Source organism: Parambassis ranga, chromosome 1 (genome assembly GCF_900634625.1).
Source record: "Parambassis ranga chromosome 1, fParRan2.1, whole genome shotgun sequence".
NCBI classification, from domain to species: Eukaryota; Metazoa; Chordata; class Actinopteri; family Ambassidae; genus Parambassis; species Parambassis ranga.
In genome coordinates, this window is record NC_041022.1 from 20967882 (window position 1) to 20993549 (window position 25668).

At 41.9% G+C, this 25668-nt stretch overlaps 1 protein-coding gene across 1 annotated transcript in view; it reads left to right on the forward strand.

Annotated features, from left to right (window-relative positions):
• cacna1ab (calcium channel, voltage-dependent, P/Q type, alpha 1A subunit, b) overlaps nt 1-25668 on the forward strand; it is a 95942-nt gene that overhangs the window by 36896 nt on the left and 33378 nt on the right. Inside the window, exons 4-25 of the mRNA XM_028413053.1 lie at nt 3520-3611; nt 3743-3895; nt 4201-4388; nt 5807-5910; nt 6008-6123; nt 6242-6286; nt 6506-6598; nt 6909-7106; nt 8327-8439; nt 9499-9611; nt 10513-10644; nt 10740-10812; nt 11439-11559; nt 11718-11785; nt 11881-11987; nt 12854-13004; nt 14209-14798; nt 15617-15924; nt 16185-16317; nt 16477-16606; nt 17066-17125; nt 17275-17381. Of these exons, the coding sequence (XP_028268854.1) occupies nt 3520-3611; nt 3743-3895; nt 4201-4388; nt 5807-5910; nt 6008-6123; nt 6242-6286; nt 6506-6598; nt 6909-7106; nt 8327-8439; nt 9499-9611; nt 10513-10644; nt 10740-10812; nt 11439-11559; nt 11718-11785; nt 11881-11987; nt 12854-13004; nt 14209-14798; nt 15617-15924; nt 16185-16317; nt 16477-16606; nt 17066-17125; nt 17275-17381 (3195 nt within the window). The remainder of the gene's footprint in view (nt 1-3519; nt 3612-3742; nt 3896-4200; nt 4389-5806; nt 5911-6007; nt 6124-6241; nt 6287-6505; nt 6599-6908; nt 7107-8326; nt 8440-9498; nt 9612-10512; nt 10645-10739; nt 10813-11438; nt 11560-11717; nt 11786-11880; nt 11988-12853; nt 13005-14208; nt 14799-15616; nt 15925-16184; nt 16318-16476; nt 16607-17065; nt 17126-17274; nt 17382-25668) is intronic.

The following is a 25668-nucleotide window of genomic DNA, read 5'->3' on the forward strand; positions in this document are numbered from 1 at the left end:
GGTTTACCAAATACCGAAACGCAAACACTAACTGATTTTCATGTATTTGTGTGTATGAGGGGTGTCTGTGTGCGTGATGTAAAAAATCTAAAATTCTAGTGTTCACAAGCTGCAGAATAAAGTGGGTCATCCATACTACCTGGGTCGCTTTGCATTTGTCACTGTCATCTGCTCATAGACTGTGTGTGCATGCAGAGTGAGAGCACACATATCTGATGTGTGTGCATCTCGGTTTGTATGCGGTAAAAACAAGGGCTTGCACAGATTGTGTTTGTGAGGGAAGTTACACTTGTGTGTGTGTGTACAGTGAATGTTTGTAGCATGTGCAAGAGCTGCTTCAGAACAGGTTGTACAGGGGGTAGGTGAGGATAGTGTGTGTGTGGGCTGGAGATGCGGGGGTTTGTAGGGGTTGAAAATCAATCGCTAGGAGACCCACTTCCCATCCCCGTTGCTGCGGCAATGCCGAGATTCCATCAATGAGCCTGGGCTGCGTTTCCCTGGCAACGCTTATGAATGAGAGCAGGTCGGTAACCGTGGAGACTCGGCAAAGAGAGAAATTGCCGGTTGCCATGGCAATGCCATGAACAGGGGGAGACCAGGCAAAGGGAGGGGAGCAAGTGACCTCTGAGATCTTTATCAGGGCCATCAATCATCATCATCTTCGTCATCATCACCATCAAATTGTCACATGTTTGAGTTTCTCTCTTCTTCTTCTCTTCTGATACTTTCTGAACATCAACTGTTAGAAAACTTTTTTTTAATTATTTTATGAAGTTATTTGCCAAATTAGACATGGTTGTCCAAATTCAAGTGGTAGCTCAGTGTTAAAGGCTCAGTGTACAATCGTCTATGAGAGATGAGAGTACAGGTGTGACCCAGTGTTAGCATATCAGCATGCTCTAAATAGTGTGTGTGCTGCTTGATTGCTTACAGGTTGATTGTTAGGTGTTGCCCAGCAGTGAGAACCTCTGTCATCACTGTCCAAACACCTTCTACCTCTGTGGATGAATCTATCTCTCTCTCTCTCTCTCTCTCCCTTTTCCTCCTCTCTTTTGGGGTTCATTGTCTCTTCTCACGGTAGTTGAATCTCACACTTTTGACACACAGGACTATCACTCTTTTTCAATCTGCTCACTTTTCCTCACACTCTGTGTCTCTTAAGGGATGCTCCATCTCTTTCATCCCAGTCTGTATTTCATCAGGGACTTGCCAGTGTTGTCTTATAAGAACAAATCTCATAGGATATGCTGTGTTTGTGTAATCCGCGTTATTTTATTCAGGAATGTGAATTTGAACAGTGTTTATGGCGAATCTGCAGTAAATACCAGAGGTTGCATTTCAAGATTAGCATTAGCCTAGAAACAGAAAATGTAAGGGGAGCCTAAAAAGAGCCTTTGTGTCATTTTTGCTTCCTTTCTGTGCTGTGTTACACACACAGACAAGTAACATCTTTCCTATGACTGTTATAGTAGCAACCAATTAGCAGACTATGCAAGTAAAAATGTCTAACAGACTTTAAAAGAGACATTGTTATCTTATATAAATAGCTAATGGAAAATTAACAGATTATATTAAAAATTGAAAAACAACATTATCTAGGCATGAACATTGATTTACATAGCCATTGGCCCCATTTCTTCATGATAATAAGTTATCATTATTTTAGATTTGTTTTCTCATTATTGAAACTCCTTTTTTTAAAACATGAACAATGCTACATTTTCCATCAACACTTCTTTTACACTCATGTAGTTGTTACACAGTTTCTTCCTCCGCTAACAGTCTTCCATGCACCTCCCCCTCTTCACCTGCTCCCTCCCTTTCTTACTGGCAGCTTAGCTGATGCTCCCTCTACTGGCCACTGTAATGCACTGTGGGCAGGTTTCAGCCGTTGCCAGGGGTGACTGCATCCTGGAGGTTCGGTTTGTCGGAGCGGATGGTTGCCGTTTCGCACAAATGAATATTGAAGCTCTGCATACACCCTCAAATGAGACATGCAGGAGAAAAAAAAAACAGATGCACTGACACAAAATAAACAGCAAAAAAGGGGAGAAAAGAATAACAAGCAGAGAGACTGAGCCAAAAAAAAGAGTTAGAATATAGATTCAAGATAGCAAACACACCCTCTGCTTCATCCTTAAAATTATTCATGCATAAAGTTAAACTGAAAATGTACCTGAAGCGTTACTGGTCCCAGGGGGGAAGGAGAGGTTAGTGTGAAATACAGCACAGAAAAAAGCACAGACTGACTAAAAATAGAGACATTAATCATGAAAAAAACATTGTTTGCAACAAAAGCACAGAGCGCAGATCCTGTACAGCAGTAGTGCTATATCTGCACCAAAGTGCAGAAAATACATTTCGAAAAAAACAAAAAAAACAATGGTTGCAGTACTTAAAATCTCAAATCTATATTAGTACACATCATTGCACCCCATGTTATTTTCTTTAAACTCTCATTAACTCAGATCATGCCAGACTGAGGCAGTTTGCTTATTTTGCTGAGGTCCAGTCTTTTCAGATCTGCAGCATGGCCTTTAGCCGTGGCAGTTAAAAAGCCATTGAGGGAATGAGGGGCTTGGCTGCCAGTACCGTGCCTGTTAATAAATTACCTCTTACTGGAATTAGCAACCAACCTGAAGAGAGATGAAGGAGGGGGTTGGGGTAAAGAAAAAGGATGGAGGAACAGGAAGAGCAATGGAGGAGATACCAAAATGTAGACTCTGCTGCCATTGTTTTAGTTAGATTGTAGAACCAAATGCACAGTGTTAATACTCACATTGTGAGTAGACAATTAACAAGGTGCAAATTTATGGTGATAGAGAATTATCTAAGTGTGCAATTTTGTTAACGTGTACAGAGTTTCAATGAAGGAAGCAGAAGTAGAAAGTCTTCTCTTATCAGTGCTTTATATTTCTTCTAATAATGTCTGACTTTAGGTCAGGTCTTCCCATGTACTGTGCTCCTCCCCTCTCTCCTCCTCCTCAGCGCATCCCCTCTGTACGCCCCCGCACTCCCCCCCTCCCCTCCCTCTCCGGTTGGACAGACCCTGCCTTCCACCTCCGTAAAAGGCAGAGGATGGAATTTTCCAACCTGTCTCTGGCTGACTTTACAACAGAGCTTCACATCCACACAAACACATGCACACACATAAGTAGTGTGTAAAGAAAAACCCACAACTGATGTGGAATATGGCAGCAGTTTCCACAGCATTTACATTAACATTGTTTTTAATGATATGGCACAGTCAGATGCAATGATCAGACAGTGTGTTGTTTGTATTCCTGTTGTATATAACTTTGGTTCCCCCTTTTCAGGTTTTGTTATTTCTAAGTCTCGAGTCATGCATGGTGAGGTGAGAGCATCAGTAGCTAAATAAAAAAAAACAGTTAGCCTCATACAAAGTTAACATGACAGTTAACGTTGACATGACAGAAAATAATTGAGAACCACTGGTTTAGGATGATTCTGCCTTGATTGATTTAATGACATTTCCTGTGCTTTCTATTTTCTCTGCAGTATTTTGTCATCAGTGGGGTCTCAGCTTGATCTGAGGACGCTACGAGCTGTCAGAGTGCTGCGACCACTAAAACTGGTGTCTGGAATACCCAGTAAGTGTGATTGTGATCACAAATCACCTCCAACTGCCATTGTTAAAATGTATTTATATACTAGACATATAAACAGTTAGTACTCACTCCAGTAAAGGTTCCTCCTCTGAGTATTGCACTTTGTCCTCCAGGCCTGCAGGTGGTGCTCAAGTCTATTATGAAGGCTATGATCCCCCTGCTGCAGATTGGCCTGCTGCTGTTCGTGGCCATCCTCATGTTCGCCATCATTGGCCTGGAGTTCTACATGGGAAAATTCCATGCCACCTGCTACGATGAAATCACAGGTAAGAAAATAATACCACTGACGGAAGAGTGGTTGGTGAGGTACCTACCTTTCTTCATGCAAGAACAGGACAAATAGTCAAATAGTTGCATACCATTTAGCTGCTTCATTTCTAGTGTCTCAGTGTTTAATTATAAAATCTGCTTCTGTATGTCAGAATGCTCATTAAATATACATAATCAGATAAATGGAATGTAGTCATAAGTATTTTAATGAGCCCAGATGTCCTTTGGGAAATAGGTCTGTCATTGTATCTGTATCACAATGTCTAACTGTGTGTGTGTGTGTGTCTTTCTCTCTGATCAGGAGAGGTAGTGGATGAACTGCCATGTGGCACAGCGTTGCCGTCACGGTTGTGTCCTAATGGCACAGAGTGTAAAAAAGGTTGGCTTGGACCAAACTACGGTATCACCCAATTTGACAACATCCTTTTCGCCGTGCTCACCGTCTTCCAGTGCATCACCATGGAGGGATGGACAGACATGCTCTACTACGTACGTAAAGTACAAAAGAAGACTCTTTTGTATTGAAGGACTTACAAGGGAGGCTGTCTGTTGAGCTTAAATTTCATTCATCTAAATAAATCAAAACACCATTTTATTTGTCTAAAAGCCATTTTCCATCATCTGAGTCATTATCTCTTTTACTTCCTCTTCTCATCTGTCCTCTCCCTGCCTTCAGAGCCGCTCTCCTTCCCTCTCCGCCTCCTTCCCCTTCCACTCTCTATTCTGGTCCGTCTCGCTCTATATTTAACATCTTTTCTGATGGATGGAGGCTGACTTCCACACTCACACAGGCAGTCAGGAGGAAACCAATGAAAGTTTAATAGAGAACGGGCTGCTCGCTTTGTACCATGCAGTATAAAACCTAACCCATGCACACAGCACTCCAGCAGCAGCAATAATCAGCTGATAGTTCCATTAGAGCCTCACGCAGAAACATGATATCCTCTTGTAATCTGATTTCTGTGACTGTCAGCTGAGTTTGTTTGGAGAAAGTAGGACGTGACACAGTGTCAGACAATTTTGTTGCCGCTCACCTCGGTGCAATCAATGTACGTGATGTAGCAGACGCAGCTGTAACATTACACCACACATGGCTTGCATGCTGTTTCTGAACGTACCTACTCTGCATCCAGGTCAAGCTTTTAGGTAGAAAATGGGACACGTCTGGACAGAGCCCTCCTTGGGTCCATTGACAATGAATCCTTAAGCAGTTTTAGGATTTGTAAACCAACAAACTTCTCCTTTATTTCCCTCTTCTTGTGGTGCATTAATCACAAGATTTACACAGATGTCACTTCAATGTAACTAGGTTCTAACATTTTTGAGACTCTTCCCAAAACTACAATTTCTTCTAAACATTTAAATATTTGTCATCCCATATAAGAGTGGATCCCACCCTTCTTTTCTTTGTAGCCATTCCACTTGAATCTAAAAAAGGCTAAGCTCCCCCTCACCTCAAATGATTTCACACCTTTCAGCATCTATAATGTTTTCCCTGTGGTCCATACTTCTTTTAGTTCTATGTTTGTATAAGGAAGATAATAAAAAGGAAAATCATGTGTCAGAACCTAGAGTCACAATCTCCTCTGTGATCTCCGGCGACCCCTTAAGGGGATTTTGAACTCAAGTTGGGAACCAGGACTTCAGAGAGATGTGTGACTTTTTTAAAGGAACTATTGACACTTCCCAAATCCCTCAAATATAACTGTGACATACCAACCAACCAACAGTTCTAATGCCTCTAACCAAGGCAATGAAGATAAGAGTGCCTGTTAGACTTTATGAATACACACTACACTGTATGTTTAGAATGTATTGGATGTGTACAAGAGCAGCAAATGTCTTTATCAGAAGATACACATTTTATAAATGACAACAGTAATCAGATGTGTGTCTGTCTCTTGCAGAGTAATGATGTGGAGGGCAGTGCCTGGAACTGGATGTACTACATCCCCCTCATCATCATTGGCTCCTTCTTCATGCTCAACCTGGTGCTGGGTGTACTCTCAGGGTATTGGTCCCCCTTTTTTTACCTCAAACTGCTGTATGCTTTCTGTTACAGTCTACGTCAAAATGACACGTCTTAACAAATGACAATTTCCTCACAGTGAATTTGCCAAAGAGAGAGAGCGAGTGGAGAACAGGAGCGAGTTCCTCAAGCTGAGGCGGCAGCAGCAGATTGAGAGAGAGCTCAACGGATACCTGGAGTGGATCTGTAAAGCAGGTCAGTGCACAACACACTCACTCTGACACACACTGCTTGAGCTCTTATATAGACACATTGTAGGTGGAAGAAAACCACCAAAGCTAACACAGTGTCTTATTTTATGTCATTTGTACAGAGGAGGTGATTCTAGCAGAGGAAGATGTTACAGGAAACTTTGATGGTAATGTTGTTTATTGTCTGTATGATTGTACCGAAAGACATTGACCTAGTGTGCTTGGTGATATATTATTAACGACGCCTTGCAATTTTAGAGCTGCTCATTTAAATGTGTAAATGTCGGGTTTAGCACAGTACATCAGCAGTGACAGACTTTGTGGGAAGCATGAGAGACAGATGAAGAAAGGTTTTTTTTTTGTTTTTTGTTTTTTTCTCTCGCTAGGTTCGAGGCGAAGGCCGACCATCAAAACCAAAAACAACAAGACAGAGCTGCTGAACCCTGAGGAAGGAGAGGACAACATGGGAGATGCAGTGGGTAAGAAAAGCAGAGAGATAGAAATGTGTGAGGATAGAAACCTCTTCTCAAAGCTCGCTCACACCAGTAATTTCACTTCAGGAGTGTATTTCAAGTCATGTGTTAAAGCGAGAAGTGTCTTTTGCAGGATTGTTAACTGTAAGGACATTTGCAACAAGAAACGATGAGATCCTAAGTCTTTTTTTGTTGTGTCAAAATAGAAAATGAATCACAAGAGAGTGATCGGGGTGTCAATCTGTTACTTTAAACTGTGTATACTGTACTTAGAGAAAAGCAAGAAAAGCATCACATCTCCCTCATCCTCTTGCAGGTTTTGCACGCTCTAGTATAAAGAGCGGTAAGGAGAACACCAATTACAGTAAGAAGGAGCGTCGGATGCGTTTCTTCATCCGCAAGATAGTGAAGACGCAGGCTTTCTATTGGACAGTGCTCTGCCTGGTGGGACTCAACACCATCTGTGTGGCTGTGGTGCACTATGACCAGCCAGAGCTGCTCTCTGACTTCCTCTGTGAGTAAACACAAATGAAAGACTGCACAAGAGAGTGGAAACATTCCATTGATATATTGTGGGTTGGGTCACATGAACATGCACACATTGGACTGATGGGCAAGGAACTTGTTGGTGCTCCAGGCCAGTTGAAACCCCGTAAAGGGCTGACAGTACAGCGATGTCAAAGTAAAGTTTCCAATGACAGTAGAAGACTTCTCTAAAGGCCCCCTGTCTGAATCCAATCACATGCAATGCTGCCATTGTGGTAAATTGCTAATGACAACAAAAGCCAAAGAAATGGTGTCTGATCATTTATAACATAAAGTTTTAGTTTGATGGACACATGTTGGAGGGCCCCCCTGTGAGGTTTTGCCCCCAACACACTCTAGAGGTGCTTCTGTATATAGGAAGCCAAACTCAGTGCTAACACCTCCAACATCTGAGTCTGCATGTTCTGTGGCTTTATAGAACAGTTTAATCACGGCTGCTGCCCACTCTTACCTCGTTCCAACCTGAATCATCTTTTTACACTTCAAGTGCACTGTGTCCTCCTACACATGCAAACAAAGCCTACAATTTTAACTCCATTAAAGAGCAGAAATATGCTGTTTTTTCTATTAGCCACACATTTTATTTGGAACTTATACTCTGTTTTTCTTCCATGTTAAACAGAAGTTACACATACATGATCATTTTTTGGACTGTTGCTGCCAACTTAGGGTTGTAATATTACAACCATTCAGTATCAATTATAATGCATTACTGAGGTCATGTTTATCTGACTTTTTGCCCAAAATGTAACTTTCTGTATGCTTTAGATGCAGACATACTTCTGCTAACATGACCACCACACACACACACACACAGAGTCAGTAGAATCAGTCCCTGGCTGGTATCCAGTGTCATTAGCATATGAAGCTGTAGTTACTGATGGAGTCCATTCATCACCAGACTGTCATACACCGCTGGGCCCGCACCACTATTGACTTCCACTCATCTTAGTCTCTCTCACTCTCTCTCATCCCTTCCTTTGCTTTGTTTTCCCTCCTCTCCCCTCTTCTTCTTGTCATTTTTATCTGATTTCGTTCCTCTCTGACTTTTTTTTTCTCTCTGTGACCTCACTTTCTTTCATTTTCACCTTCCTCTGTCCACACATCCATATCATTCCCTGCCCCATCTTATCATTCCCTCCTCACATCCTCACTCCTTTACCTTCTCTTTCTCTTTCCTCCCTCCAGTCTATGCAGAGTTTATCTTCCTCGGTTTGTTCATGTCCGAGATGCTGATCAAGATGTATGGTCTGGGCATCCAGCCCTACTTCCACTCCTCCTTCAACTGCTTCGACTGTGTGGTGAGTGTACACAGAAATACGCAAATATAGACATACACACACACACTGTGACTAAGTGGAAAAACACATTTGGCTCATAACTATCAGGTTTTGTTGACAGTCCATTCAATCAGCAGATTTGAGAAATGGATTCTTCTCATGTTGTCCTGCGAAAAATGAACAATGACGCACAACAGACTCAGCTCTGCTTTTGTCACTTTTCCACAAAATGTGCAATAACTGTGCATTAATTAATCATGCTGAAATTGTTGCTGGGACTTATTGACAGGTTTCTCCATCTACATACTATACTATATTTAGTCAGCTGGCAAAGGATCTGACCAGAGAGTCACAATAATATTAGAGTCAGTTTCTACAAAACTTTAATAGCTGCTTCCTGATCATCTGAGCTGATGAAGAAGGCAGAAGTGGCTGTGAACAGAATTCTAGTTTATCTTGCAAACTGAGAAAACTTTTGTCAATGCAATTCAACTTTTGAAAAATAAATCCTTTTAGTACAATCAAACTGAAAGCCTATAAGCAGTGGACCGTTAAAAGCAATGGAGCTGTCTGGGATACACTTGTTGTCTAATGCATGGTGACATAAATCTGTATTTATTAGGAGTGTTGGATAATGCTTCATCCAAAAATGAATTACTTTTTGGATGAAGCAGTGCACCATGACCACCATGTTGGATGATGGACATGTAATTTTTGTTGTTTTCTTGAAGCACTCTTTATTTACATTTACACAGCACTTTCTTAGTACAAATTTTTACTAAATCTGTTGCAATATAAACATTTAGATCCATGCATACATGTGGCAAAGAAGCAGCTCCAGCATGCAGATAAAGATGATCTACATACAACAGCAAAGCAACTTTATATACAAAAACCTGATCTGTAGAAGTTTTTACAACTCTTTACACAAAATGCTGGACTTATTGTCAGTACAGGCTAATGGCTCTGCTAGAAGACACAAAATAAACACTTGTGTCTCTCAGCTCATATAACCAAGCACAATCTTGTTATTTTGTCATGTTAGAATATTCAAATGGTGTCTTGTGTGTCTGCATGCAGGTAATTGTGGGCAGTATTTTCGAGGTTGTGTGGGCCACCATAAAACCAGGAACATCCTTTGGGATCAGTGTGTTACGAGCTCTGCGACTGCTCCGCATATTCAAAGTCACCAAGTAAGACTGTCTCACACTCACCCTCTTACACATGCACTGCCATCAGCTCACTCACACACAAATAAGACAATGATGCTAATGAGGATCATGTTGAGAGACTGACATCCGTGTTGCTGATATGAAAGAAATTTATGGTGTTTGAAATTGAAATGATTGTCACCAATGTGACATCCAAACAGTTTGGATGGTTTGGCACTTTGACACTTCTTTGACGCTCTCTTCAGGAGCGATTTTAATTGGTTTTGGCTTGTGCGCATCATTGGGTTTTGTTTGTTAACTTTGTTTGCTTGTCACGATGCTGCACATTTGGACAGATCCCACATGAAGGAGAGGTGGTGTGGTGACAATGGAAGAAAAATTTGTGTTTGGGGGGATTACCACCAGGATTTAATGGCCAATACTATAAATAGTTACAGTTTATTTAGAAAGGGCTTTTCCAGCTATTTAAACGTATCCACAGATCATAGGGAATTTAAGTTTGTACCTCTAAAACGAAGCTGGCGCTGGCAACAGAAAGTGACACGTGCACTTCAAATAACCGTAACTCCCTATATGTTCGCAATATTTAAAAATTTTCAGTGGATTCTTATCATTGAAAAATGGCACTGATTTGAGATTTTTATTACGGTTATGACTGTAATAATAATATTGGCTTAAGCTGCCATGTGTAAAGACATATTTTATCATTATTTTTATGACTGTTGTTGTTGATTATGTTATTAATAGAAGTTAAAATATTATTTGTTTATTAAAGCACAAGTCGCTGTCCGTGGTGCTGGTGTGTGTGCTGGTGTGTTTGTGTGCACGCGCACACTTCCTCTCCTCCTGATTTTATTCATAAGGTTAATATATTCATTGATTACCTTCCTCTAACATGGAATTGTCTCCTCCCTCTCCTCAGGTACTGGGCTCCTCTTCGAAACCTGGTTGTTTCTCTCCTAAACTCCATGAAGTCTATTGTCAGTTTGCTCTTCCTCCTCTTCCTCTTCATCGTGGTCTTTGCCTTGTTGGGGATGCAGCTGTTTGGAGGACAGTCAGTATCACTGACAACTTAAAAACAAGCACATTACTCATTTTAAAATGTGCTTGTGTACAATTTATTAATGTTTTTTATTGTCTGTTCCTCAGATTCAACTTTGAAACGGGAACACCGCCTACCAACTTTGACACATTTGCAGCAGCGATCATGACAGTGTTTCAGGTACAGAAAGAAGGAGCTGTACAATCTGACTTTGTCTAATTACTAAACAACAGATATGTTGCTCACTTTTTTGTTTTAGTTTATCTTTTCTTTTAAATGGTTCAGCTGCACACATTCATTGTAGCTGAAAGATCAGTCCTTCTCCAAATTTCACCATGAGTCACTGGATTTTCTAAACATCACAATAAGCACACTCATACATACTCATGTACATTTTCAGCCCAGCTGAAGCGCTTTATGAGAGTGAAATTTGAAGAGTCCCATTGTTGTCATGTCATTTTGTCATCATTTTTGTTAGATGACTTGTTCAGTTCAGACTGCAGTCTCCATGTTTCTGTTTTCTCTGCACACAGTTAAAAAGACATCCTTTGTTAAAAGCAATTTGTGTTTCTCTATTGTCTCTGAGTGACTCAGGGGCCAACTGTTTGTGTGTGTCTGTTGTGTGTCAGCGTGTTGCAAGTATCTTTTGGGGCATTTTAAGTAACAGCTTCATTGTTTTGTGATTCTCATTAAAAATAAAAAACAATGTGGTTAATTTTCACTTTGATATGGTTGTAACACATAAATAAGTGGTTTTGACTGATAAATACATTCAATCAACAAAAGGAACATGTCTGTCTGTGTAGATCCTGACAGGAGAGGACTGGAACATGGTGATGTATGATGGCATTGAATCGCAGGGAGGAGTGAATGACAAAGGGATGGTCTTCTCCATTTTCTTCATCGTCCTCACACTCTTTGGCAACTGTATCCTACGTTTAGATGTTCAGCACATATACAGTGCACATATACAGTGCAGACAGTACATGTATATGAACACAAATGCACTGTTCTCATTTCTCCACTGTGTTCTTTACACCGCCTGTTGCAGGATCAGTATTTTTCCTTAGCTTCTGCCTCCACAGACACCCTGCTGAATGTCTTCTTGGCCATCGCTGTCGACAATCTGGCCAACGCCCAGGAGCTTACAAAGGTACACAATCCCTTCAAATCAAAGCACCTGTTTGTTACGGTATGGCTTAGCAATGAAAATTCAAATTAAAACCAAAAACTCTTTTTCTATAACAGGATGAGGAGGAACAAGAGGAGGCAGCCAATCAGAAGACAGCACTACAAAAGGCTAAGGAAGTGGCAGAGGTCAGCCCACTTTCGGCTGCCAACCTGTCTATTGCTGCGTGAGTACACATGTCTACATGCACACACTTCTTCAAAACATGATTTAAACCAGATATTCTGTTTATATATAAACACACATGTAAAAGCACACACTGGCAAACAAAATTCTTCCTCATTTACACACATGCACAGACACACACCGATGAACAAAATTCGGTCTTCCTCACCCTTTTGATAGAACCGCATACAAACAAAAACCCAATCACACATGCACACTGTCCTTCCTCACATTTATGATTGGCAGGCTTTCATGTAAGCTCACAAACACCATCACACTCTTCCTATTCTCGTCCTCTAAAACATGATTAAGCGATTGTTCTGAGAGAGAAAGGAACAGATTTGGGGCTTTGTGAAGTGAAGAAGAGAGAGAGGCGGACAGTCTGTAAAATCTGCTCCTGGCAGCAGAAACGCTGACAGTAGGACACATCAAAACGATGCTCAAGTAAACCTGCTGCTCCTTCAGCAGTCACTGTGGTGTGCAGAGCCTTTGACCGCTACATTAGAAGCTGGTTTGTGCTACAAAGATAATTGTCACTTACACAGCAAGTTACATTTACAGTTTAGTATAACAAAGGTCTGGATTTCGACACTACAATAAGTTCATTTTTGTAATTAATTTTGAGTGCACTGTAGTATGGTCTCATGGTGTATACTGCTGCCACATATTCTTGTTGTTACTAATGTCCCTGTCCTACATTCCCTTATTCCTCACCTCTCCATCTCTGCCTTCCCCTTTCTATCCTATCCGCTTGCACTTACTCCTACCCGACTTTGCTCTTCAAACCTTCCTCGTTTGCTTCCCCCCCACCCCCACATTTTCTCCCACAATGCACTCTTCTCTTCCCATCACCACTTCTGCCAACAGTAAGGAGCAGCAGAAGAACCACAACAAGGTCAACAAGTCAGTGTGGGAGCAGAGAACAAGTGAGATCCGCAGGCAAAACCTGATGACGAGTCGCGAGGCACTCTACAATGAGCTGGAGCAGGACGACTGGAAGGTGGGAGAGGGAGAAGAGGTGAGAAACCCCCCCATGTGAAGTCAGATATATATACACATTACATTTTTATTATCACTCATTTATTTGGAATGACACTTACAAAAAAACTTACACAATACCATTTTATTGTTAAGATATATGTAATGTAAGTATATGTGATGAAGAGTTACATGCAGAAGATACACTGGACCAAGGCGATTGTCTGACCTGCTTTTTAACCACAGTGTATGTTGGGTCATGTTGTTCTCCACAGATGTTTTAATTCCAGGGTGTAATATCCCTTTAAGCCTGTGAAAGAGTTTTATTATTGCGTTATCCACTGCTATATGGGACGGCTTGAAGCTGCGTGCTTGGGAGCTATGCATTATTAAAGTGGGGCATGCAGAGAAACCCAGAGCTGCACCCAAGGAAGGCAGCTCATAAGTGGAGCGGGGTGAAGAGCGACGCACTTCAAAAAAAAAAAAAAAAAGAGTTCAAAAAGAAGAAGGCGATCAGGAGTCCACTGCATATGGCTCAGCAAACTGTGAACTCACAGCTGGAGCTGTTTTAGCATTTTGAGGCACTGGAAACATTCATGACAATTTTGATGTTAAATTGTTCATGTGGAGCCAAAAATGGTGGACCATTCGCCAAACTGTGGCTCAGGGGAGGGAGTGGGCTTGAGAAGGAGCTGGAAATTTAGGATTTATTTTGGGTTCAAGTAGGTTAAATCTGACTCGGATCACATTTAGTATGTCAGCTTTGAAGCAAATTGCTACCTTGTTTTTGCTTGTTTTTTGTTGTTTTTTTTGAAAGGTGCAACCTCAAAAGTTACAAGCATGCATGCCAAAGAAGGAATGTCATGTTTTTGTTTGCTTTTTCTTTGATTGTTGCTGGACACCACATGACCAACAGGCATATTTCTTTTCATTTTCAGACTATTTCCAAACATTGCATTTGAAATAAACTTAGAAACAGCACGTGTCTGTGGTTCAGTTTCATGACCAATGACTTTGATACAGACATTTCATTTGCTGTAGTTGTAATCTGGATTTAAAGTGTCACTTTGTTGAGAATTTAAATATCTTTCCAGAAACAGATTTGAATCCTTTGGCTTGTGGCTGAACTTTGAACTTGAACAGCAAGTATCTCAAAACGTGGTGATTCGCAATGATCGCTCATGACAGCCACCACTTTAGGATGTCATTTTTAACAAATCTGCCATTTTGTCACCCTGACTCAGGTGTCCTACCCACGAAAAGGACGTGCTGACATGAAAACCCACTTGGACCGACCACTGGTGGTAAACCCGCAGGACAACCGCAACAACAACACCAACAAGACCCAGCCTGGTGAGCTGCCTCTAGACCAGGAGTATAGGCGCCAGGACATTGAGCACTGCCACCGTGCTGCCCACCACTATCGCCACCACCACCATCACCATCAGAAAGCCCTTGGTCCAGAGAGCGGAGAGATGGGCCAGCTTGCAGAGACCCACATGGAGCACGGCTTCAGCTGCACATCTCTGGGCAATGTGGAGAGCCACCAGGGAGAGGAGAGGCACCGGAGCCACAGAGGCCATCGGCACAGAAACAGGGAGGGCAGGGAGACTCGCAGTGTCTCCCCTCATCACAGCGAGGGGGTGGAGGTGAACAATGAGCACAGGAGGTCCAGGCAGCACCGCAGGGCACCCAAAGAGGTGGAGGAGGGTAGAAGACACCGATCAAAGGGGACAGAGGGAGAGGGGGAGAAGGGTGAGGACGGGGAAGTACGGAAGACAAGACGACATCGTCATGGCAACCAGGAAAGGAGCAGAGGGCATCGCACCAGAAAGTGAGTGAAGGGAGGGTTTATTTTCCCATCCATTAGTCTTAAACTACAACCTGACAAGCAGTAATAGGCAGTATACTTTGTCTTTGTCTAAGAAATAAGGAACTTTTTTAGATAATGACCACTGTGTGGCTTCCGGATAACATTTCGACTTATTATTTTTTATTTTATTATTATTTCGACTGTATAAATAAGATTCCATCTTTCAATATGGTCACTGCATATTTTCTGTGACATTTAATGATTGTGGCCTAATCATTAAAAACTCTGCTGCAATCAGCATGACCTGCGATGACTGGATAGGAAGGAGAGACAGTCCCAACAGACATCCAAACTGACAGATGTTGTCAAAACGCGAGACAGCAGGAAAAGGCTGTTTTTTCTGTCAGGGCTGGTTTGGCAAACTTCATGCCAAAAGAACTTTTGCCACACATCCCCCACAATTGCCAATAGAAGCTTTACAACAATAATGAGCATCCATCCATCTCTGGAACCCACTTTGTCCAGTAGTACAGGGTCACAGGACTAATTAACATATTTCTGCAAAAATGCATTGAATGTTTTGTCAAGTCAAAGGTGTAAAACATTTTATCCAGCCAAAAAGTACAACCCTGTACTCTCCCTCTGTGCACTAATTAATAGTTTAACAGTGTTCTGCACATGTTGGTACTAGCAGTACTGGAGACAGTGCACATCCTGTGACATATGGTACTACATCTGGTGTTTTTGATGAGAGGTTTTCCATCACCGTACCTCTCTGATTCCTGTCGCATTTCTCATTCTTCTCTGCCCCTTCTCCATTGCCTCTTTTCCTCCATCAGGGAGCACCACAGCACTGGCCCCAGCCTCTCCACCACACGGCCCATACAGCAGTATAACGAGGACCTGGACAACTTCCGCAACAACAGCAAGCTGGCCAACGCCCACGAGCACCCGTACGCCCTCCCGCCGGATCATCCCGACCATCTCGACCACGTGAACAACCTGCTGAACTGCCGCGACGCTGACACACACACCCTGCTTCACAGCATGGACAGCCTGATCCTAACTAGCATGGCCAAGCCAGAGTACACAACCATAGACATGCCACCTGTGTACCCCTACCCATCCACCAACGCCATCTTACAAGGTGAGCATTAGGTGGAAAAGGCAGCAATATATAGATTTTGCTGGATGAAGTTTGATGATGATAACAACATAACAGTGGCCTTCACAGTTTTTTAGAATAACTTGCAGCATACATTAAGTTAAAATTCTTGTCCAGCTTTAAAAATATTGCTTCATTCATTTGTGTTCCTTGAACATGTTTCCTGTTTACCGTCTTGCTCCACTGAAGCTGACCTCTTTCCATCTGTCACTTCTTTCTCCCTTTTTGTTTGTTTTCCTCAGTGAACAAGAACGCCAACACTGACCAGAAGAAGAATGAGGAGAAAAAGGAGGAGGAGGATGAGGGCGGAGATGAAGACGGCCCCAAACCCATGCCTCCCTATAGTTCCTGCTTTATACTGTCTACCACCAACCCGTGAGTGTGTGTGTGTGTGTGTGTGCGTGCAGGCAAAATCTGGGTTACACTCAGAACACTGTGTCCTTGCTGAGGACATTGAAAGTTTTTCTCCTAAGCCAAAGAAATCTTGTGCATGTGTTTTGTGCGTGTCAACATGTGCGTGTGTGTTTGCACCAGGTTTCGGAAGTGCTGTCACTACATCCTGACTCTGAAGTATTTTGAGTTCAGCATCCTGTCTGTCATCGCCATGAGTAGCATCGCCCTCGCTGCAGAGGACCCTGTCTGGCCTGACTCACCACAAAACAATGTGAGGCATTACAGCATGTGTGTGTGTTTACTTCGGTCTGTCTATGGTTGTGCAAACATCTACACCCTGATATAAGTAATAGGTCTTGAAAGGATATTAGTGTCATGCATAACTTAAACAGATGTGCCTAGATTTTCTTTTCATGCTTCATGAAAGATGATGTTTGAAAGAGTTATCTAACTTGCAGGTGGCAGATATTAAAAACAAAAAAAAGATGTAAATCATGCTTTTTACTACAGAGCTGTGGAAGGTTATTCTAAACCAGAAACCATATCAGAACTCTTAAAAAACATTGATGCTTTTTAAATGTCAGTTTGAAAATGATAATTGGATTAAGTTTAGAATTAGGATTATGCTGTAATTGGTGTCTGATAATATGTCCTGTTTCTCTTTCTGGTCTTTTTTTCTCACTTTATCTAATATGATCATTACATCTCGCGGTGTTGTGTCGCTCTGCAGGTGCTGCGTTATTTTGACTACGTTTTCACAGGCGTCTTCACATTTGAAATGTTGATCAAGGTAACAAAGTATCGCTGTGTAAGAGTGTGAATGAAGTTTTTTGTGTGTGTGCACTAGTATTGGTTGTTGTAATTGTGCTTAGGGGTGTGTTGTTGCTGTTTTATACCTGTGTGTGCGTGTGTGTACTGAGCACGCTCCGTGTCTTTCAGATGGTGGTGCTGGGCTTGTTTCTCCACCAGGGCTCCTACTTCCGTGACTTGTGGAACATTCTGGACTTTATAGTGGTTAGTGGTGCTCTGGTGGCCTTCGCCTTCACGTAAGTTCCCCCTCCACCCTCCTCTCCATCATCTCTCCACCACACACAAGCACACAACATTCCACCATCTACAGAAAGACCCTCGTCGCTCAGCCTTGTACGTCCGACAAACCAGGCTATTCAGATCTCTCTCCTGTTGTCTCAGCCTGCTGTACAAGCTCCAGAAATCATCACCTCCCGTTGTTCCCTCTCTTTCTACCTTTTCCTTGTTCCTGTCTTCTCTTTTCTTCTCTGCTCTAGTCTTGCTCTCTCCTTTGTTTACTGTCTCTCCTGATCCTCTCTTTTGCAGTCCGGTCATTGTCTCTCTTCCTCCTCATCATGCAGTCTCTCCTGTCTGTTTCATTTTCATCACTATTTCAGCATCCCATAGTCACCACATCATACCAGCAGGTCTTTCTCTATGTTTCACTGCCACCTTCATCCACAATACCACCCATGATCCCCAACTAATATTTATCCCTTCCAATCCTCCCCTGAAAGATCATCACCTCTTAGCTACACTCTAAAAAATGGAAACCTCTTGAGGAACACCCTTTGCTAAATGAGTTTTTAGAGTGTAGTTGCACTGTCTCCACCCACATTCCACCTCCACACCCTCAATCCTTGCCTGAAACCTAACAACATCATTTCCCTTATCTGTCTGATGAACCAATAAACTATAAAGCTCCACCTCCTTATCAACATGTTTTCCTCCCAATCTTCCCTGCTCCTGTCCCCCCTTTTCCCCTATTTGCCAAACCATGCCGCTCTAATATTTCCACCAACCAGGCCGGCGTGAGTCATCCCTTCCTCTTTACTTGCATCTAAACACCACCACCACCACCAGGTTCTCCATAGCCTTGGTCCCTGTTGAAGCCTTCCCCTCCTTTCTCATAACAACTCTTCCGCCTCTCTATTCTTAAATTTTACACGTGTCTCTTTTTAACACCATCCATCCCTTTTATTCTGAACATACAGCAAAGACGTTTTTAATGGCGGTCTCTCCTACAGTGGTGTACTGACTGATTAATAATGCCATCCGCACATAGTAGAATGGCTAGAAATATGCAGCAAAATAACTCTTTTAAAACTCTTTACGCAACAATAAAAGGTCCTGCTGTATGTTTGGAACACCTATCACTCCCTGATTTATTCCCCACAACCCCCACCCTTATCTGAGCCTAACCCCTACAGTCTGTATTTGATCCCTTTTGGCTCCAAATTCCACCTTTCAACCTCCCACTCCTCCAATAACCATTAAAGCCCACATCCTCCCTCATCCTTCCTCCTCCATCCTCCTGGCTGGAGGTTCCGGTTCGATCGGTCCGTGTGGGTGAGGGCGCCCCAGACACCTTTAACCCTTTAAGTGCCCAGGCAATCCATCCGCCAACAGGGAGGAACACCGGCAGGACTCATCACCTTGCCCTTCCCCCCACAGCCCTCCCCTCCTCCCTGTCTTTTACCAGCACTCAAACACAAACACATACACTCATCCGCCGTTCTGACCTTGTTAACGAACCCGGAGGCACAGGTATTTAACTTTCCTTCCTCTGCACGACCCGGGGAAGTGTGTGGGAGGGGAAAGAGGGAGGCATGCTGGGGCAGGGTGTAGTGGGTGGAATGATTTGTTTTTATACTGATGCAGCAGATAGATTCATAAATATAACTTAAATACATGTGATTAACACAAGAGGGACTGACTGAAGGAACTGTGTTTATATAGGGAGGAGTATGTTTGTGCATCCTCCTCAGTTTCTGTGGATGCCCAGTGCATGTCTGCATCAGTGGCTGCATGAACCCGAACACTACCTGTGATGTGGTAGACAGCATCACTCAGAAGTATGCTAATAATGTTTGGAACCAGGTCTTGGCAAAGGATGTGCTGCAGTTAAATATGATAATAGCTAGTCCCAAAGTGTGTTCACACTGAATGCATGATACATTTGAAACATTTTCAAAAGTTAATGGGAATACACAGATTTGTTTAAGGTGGTATGAACTGAAGTCAAGATGAGAAAACAAAAGTGTGTTAGTCTGTCACTTATGCTTTCCGACATGCATTCTGTGATCTTTTTGAACCGATATAGGCATATCAGGAATTTGACACCAGTAATCAATGGCACCTTTTCAAATAGATCATCAATCAGTGACAATTATTATTCAACATTAAAAAACCAACTAGTGACATGTCACTGTGAATGACATCATAAGTGCTCAGTGTTCTCTCAGGACTCATCCTTGGGTACCAAACTTTGACACCAACTGGTGTAACAATACCTTTTAATAGGTAAAATAGCTCTCAGGTTGCCAATCAAGCCTTTTTCAGGTTTGCATGGATTCAAATTCCAGTAGTTAATCCTAGTTGTAGATGAAACTTGAGTCACTTAAAATCAGATTTAAATTTGTTTTCCATTTGTCCCCATATATGTGCTATTTGCCTATATGCACTGCACTGACATTAACCTTTTATATACACGCGGCCCGAGGACGGGACGGTTCATGTTTTCACTGCAAGATCTCCGTCTGGGCGCAGCCATTTTGTGCTCTTTGTTGACAACCTACACCTCGTTGGAAAGCCACTTCCCTACTCTATTGATTGACAGCTCGTTTGACCATACAAAAGGATCGAGGGCCTGTCCCTAGCCAAAAGAATCCAATGAGCGACTATATCGAGCGAAGCACCTCCCCCCACTCTTACGCTTGTATTTTCAGCCCATTATATTTGACGCTGAATCTGATGCAATGGACGTATAGCCAATAAGATTTCCGTCACGGGGATGTCCCACATGAAGGGGTTGTGGAAGGAGGGTGGGCTACACACCTAAGCGTAAACATGAACAATGGATGCCGGCTGTCCGTGCGTAAATGCGTAATAGTGAGAGTGAGCGTATATCTCCATTCCAGTGGTATTTCCAGTGACCAGAGAGATGGCGAAACGCATGGAAAAGAAGAATTACACTGTTGAAGAAGTTATTGAAGAGTGTACGAGACGGGAAAGCGACTTTTCTGACGAGGATGTGTCGGATGCGCAAAGTTATGTGTCGTCTGTTGACTCGGTGGAGGAGGACATGTTCATTGAAGGAGAAGATATTGTCCATGACAAGTAAGTGTAACTTTTATACATGTTGCAGTTTTATAAATAGAATGTAGACGTTTCAAAGAATTAGTGAATACAGTGTTGTGTCCTTTGTTTTGTTTACATGTGTGGGGGAGGTGTGCGCTTTTACTATTCCTCCAAAAGTAGTTGTGGAGGACTGATTTGTGAGGTGAACAATGAATACAGCTACAGTTGTTCTGTGAATGAATATCTGATATATACATACAACCATACATACATCTATAGTTATTTTGTTTTATATATATTTTGTGCATTTTTAGGCAAACACTGTGTTCTATTTCATTTACCTGTGTGGGTCCTTTGTTCTGTTTACCTGTGTGGGGGAGGTGTGTGCTTTTACTATTCCTCCAAAAGTAGTTGTGGAGGACTGATTTGTGAGGTGAACAATGAATACAGCTACAGTTGTTCTGTGAATGAATATCTGATATATACATACAACCATACATACATCTATAGTTATTTTGTTTTATATATATTTTTTGCATTTTAGGCAAACACTGTTCTATTTTGTTTACCTGTGTGGTGTGCACTTTTACTATTGATTTGTGAGGTGAACAATGAATGCAGATACAGTTGTTCTGTGAATGAAAACCTTATTTTTTGCATTTTAGGCAAACTGATTCAGATACAGAGTGGGAGCCAAGCACCAGAGCCAGAGCAGCCACCTACTCCCAGTGTACAACATCACAAGCCAGTCTACATCTCTGGTGACAGTAAGACACCCATCAAGCTTTCTAGCTGTGCTTTGTAGCAGCCCGTGACTGTAACAGTGGCATACTGAGAACAACATGTGGCTGTGAAACCTGTGGAATTGTAAACATGTAAACAGTTTGCTGTAAGTAGTTTGGGTATTTGTTTAGATAAAGGTGTTGTTTTTGACCATATCTCTTGTTCTGAGTCTTTTCTTGTGATGCACAATTTCAGTTTCAGTAGAATAATGAGCATTCAATGTGTTTTTGCTTCACTAACATTATTTCAATCATACTAATAGTGAATCTGAATATGGAATGAGGTTCCTCTAAGTGGCACCTTTCATTAGAGCTCTCATTGATGTCTGTATGTTGAAGCATTCCAGAGTTATGCACTTTGGTGCCAAAGTGTCCATTTGGAGACTCCAAATGGCACTTTTTGGAGAGCGCCTGGGAATACCTACAGAAAAACCTGTCCCAAATGGTCATTTCTTGTCCAATTACTATCTACTTTTAACTGGGAATAGGTAAGACTTCAGCCTGTGTCACTATATTGTCATCTAATCAACATCACCATGCTCCAGTTGTCAAGCAGCCTTTTTTTACAAAAAAAATTTAGGCGAGCTACAAAATCTTTTTATTTCTCTGTGTTTAGACTTCTCTCACTGTTAACCATTTGCAATTGCAGTAAATCACACAGCTAAAATAAAAATTTCAGAGTGTTACCTTCACAATGAGACCAAGCTTTTGCACATACTCCTAAGGGCTCACAAACAGCTTGTAGTTTAATTTGGGTATGCCTTTGACAGGCGTTTCATCAACTATTGAGGGTGGTGTTAAAGGGTTAAGCATTGTGTGGTCCTCCCAAAGACTTCAATGTGCACATGAATCAAAGGACAGTGACACTCACATTCAAATCTGATGCAAGACTTTTGTAGTCATAATGTGCTCCATAAAGTCTAATCTGAATAAGTGCTGTGAATGTCTAAGTGTGAGCTGTAGAGTCCGAGTATTCAGCTCTACTACATCCACCACTGCTGCCACATAGAGCAAACTTGTGTAAACACTTTACATTTGCAGTGTTCAACATCTTGATTCAGTCTCATGCTACCTGTCAGCATTTCTTCTCTGCCTTGAAACAGTTTATTCTGGATAGTTATTTCTTACACATCATACAGAGCCACATTAAGTGGTGCTTTGTATTCAGTCTGAGCACACAGTATTTCAGATTAGATTAGATAAGCCAGATACCGTTTATTGTTTAGAAAACATGCGGCTAAAATACAAATGATTAATATATATGCTCTGGACAGTATAACAGTAATGAGGTCATCATCTGGCTGAATGCACAGTGAAACTGAGTTAAAACAGATTGTGGACACAAAACCCATTTAATCTGAACATGTTTTAATAGATTTGTTCACCTTAAACTGAAAAAGACCAAAGTGATACTAGATAGAGGACAATGTAGGACATAATTCAATTCTCATAAATATGCATATACATAACAGTGACCCAACAGGTTGATAGAACTTCTCAAATTCAATTTAAGCAGATAGGTTTTCTTAAAATCACTCCACTGCTGCACCCTCCACAGCATGACTCGCCACTGAAAAAAAGAGGATGCCTCCTCCCCTCCTCCGCCGGTCCTCTTCCCTCCTCCTCTCACCACCTTCACTGCTCTCTGCTCCCCTCCCTTACTCTGTCCTTTTTTAAAAATCATCCTCCCCTCTTTAGGATGCTCTCATACCATTGCTCTCCCTCTACCTTCGCCTCTTCTGTCCACGCATTCTTCCTCTTCGCAGTCTCCTCCTTTGCCTCCCCGCTCCCACCATCTGCGCCAGGGCTGAGCTATAGTACAGTTTTGCTTAAGAGGCGAAGGCTTCACACACAAACACACCTATAAAATTTCACTTTGAAGCATGACATTATTTGAAAGCGGGTACATCACAGAACCATTGTACGGAGGATTTTTTAGCATGGTCATGGTACAATGGCTTCATATTTTTCTGGGTTTTAAACACAACAGCGCTTCTGGCTCCCTTCATTCTCCAGATTAATGCTGAATGATACATGACTGGGAACTGCATGCAGTCGCAGTAACTCTGAGAATGCTTTTTTTCTTTCTATTGACGGTGTGTGTGTATGAAAGAATACACACAAATCCTGGTTTCTTGAGTCCCCCACTCATGAGTGATGTCGTGAGTGTTTGCCTATGTGTTCTTACATTACACAAGAAAACCTGGAACCGGCCACTTGTAAAGATTTAACGCCTTTTTTTCTTTCCCCCGAGCAGATGTGCATGCAAAAGAGCTCTGATAAAAATCCAGCTAGATGATTGCAGATCTAATGAGGGCAATTTTTGCTGTAGGCCTGGTCTAATTGATCATTATGATGTGATAAGATAAGAATCGGTGTAAATGGATGCAGCAATTGAGTTTCCTCTTCTAACCGTGAAGGTAATTCTTCATAGAGCTGGTAGCATGGCAGGCCACAGCAACAGACAGCCAGGAGGGAGAGAGGTTTGCACATGGAGAGTCACAGCATGGGGGCCACATTCATAGAAGTGCTCTAGGTCTAATAATATACCTGAGAGTAAGGCAGTCCTGATGATGTAAGAGGAAGTAATGCAGTCAGGTTCAACACATATCCAAACTGTATTTGAATAATATTAATAGTTCTGGTGAGACTCCCTACAGAGTCTTTTTTATCTTATATGATAACATATTTTAATTTATATTTTTTAATATACTATATAAATTTAGAAGACTTACACAAAAAATAGTAATTCATTCTTGAATGAACTCCTGACTAAGGGAGTAATTTTGATTGGACTGTCTTATAAAGCCACATCTGAATAAACTGAGAAAGAAGGTGTCCTGTGTGTGTGTGTGTGTGTGTGTGTGACTGTTGTGGGAGGGTGTGATGAGAGGGAGTGATGCGTGCGGGTTGATGTTGGGGGGGTGGGGGTATTTCTAATCAGGTATGCCCATCTTGCTGTCCTTCCTTCTTTGTCTGTCTCTCATATGGATGTGTTTTTTTCCTGTTTCTACCAAACCCCCTCTCTCTTGTCTTCTGTCTGTCTTTGTCGGTCTCTCTCTCTCTTTCTCTATCCATGTTTGTCTGTCTGTGTATGTGTGTGTGTCTGTCTGTCGATGTGTTTTTCCTCTCCTTCTCCTCCTCCTCCTCTTCTTCTGTCTCTGTCTTTCTCTCTGTCGCTGTCACTGACTCTCGCTGTCTCCACCTTCGGTGAAACTCAACAGGAGCAGCACCCGGTAAAGTTCTTCCTCTGTCCTCCTCCATTCTGTCCCCTGCTCTCCACCACTGGATCAAATTGGCTTCTCTCTCTTTCTTTCTTTGTTCTTCTAATCGTTCGTGCTCATTCTCGCCGTACCCACTCTTCTCCACCACTAACACCTCAGTAGGTTTGAACTTAAAGATTTGTCACCAACATGTTTAATAGAATAAAAAAAAGAATTTAAAGTGGTACTTCACACACATCCTGTAGGACTAAAAGGAGGCTGTAAAGGTGTCTGATTTTGTCCAAGTACAAAACATCAACACACAATTGTATGAGTAAAAACATCATCTTCATTAGTGAACATGGAATCTTTAAAAAAAAAACTGTGAAAAACAATACAAGAAAAATAGGTCATACAAATATATGAATATATTATATTGACACTTTGTCAATATATTTGTTGTTTCCTTTACAGAGGCCCTATTACCAAACAGTGAGGTTACACCCCTATGGCAAAGTCAGTGATGTACATATACATTTGTAATGTAAGGCAACCAAAATTTACACAAAGGTATTTTGTCAGGCTGACAAAATGAGCTACAATCTAACTTTTTGTTGCATAAGGGTACTGTGTGATGTGGAATTAAAGATTTCTTATTTGTTAGTCCGCAGTTATCTCTGTTTTTTCTACTCTGTGGAAGTGAATTAAAAAAATAAAAAAATAGCTCATTAGAAACAACACATAAAAACAGAAGTGTATAGACATACAGCAACATTTAAGCTAAAGCTACTCAGTGTAAAGCTACCTGAGCTTAAGAATTTATCAGCTACGGTGCCTCATGAAGAACAAAATTAAACTTTACAGCCACCTCTCAGTCCTACTATTGCTGAGTGTTTCATTACTAAAAGCACAGATTTAGTGGAGTACCACTTCAATATCGCGTTTAAGGGACACCCACTAAAGTCAAAGTCATTTTAGTCGTGCTGACAGGATGCCAAAAACAGTCTTTTCATGCGTGACAGAACTGTTGGCCTTATTATGCCAGTGTGTGCACGTGTGAGATCTTGTGCGTGTGTGTATGTTGTTAATTCCTAACACCTATGGCCTTACTGGGCTTTGCTCTAATACTCTAAAGCTGCTCTGATAGAGAGTACTCAGTCCTACTGACTTCAAAAGAAGGATGCCTATTGATTATGGATTGAGATTCGTGCACACACTAACCTCCTCACCCCCCCACCCCCCACACACACAACTGCCAA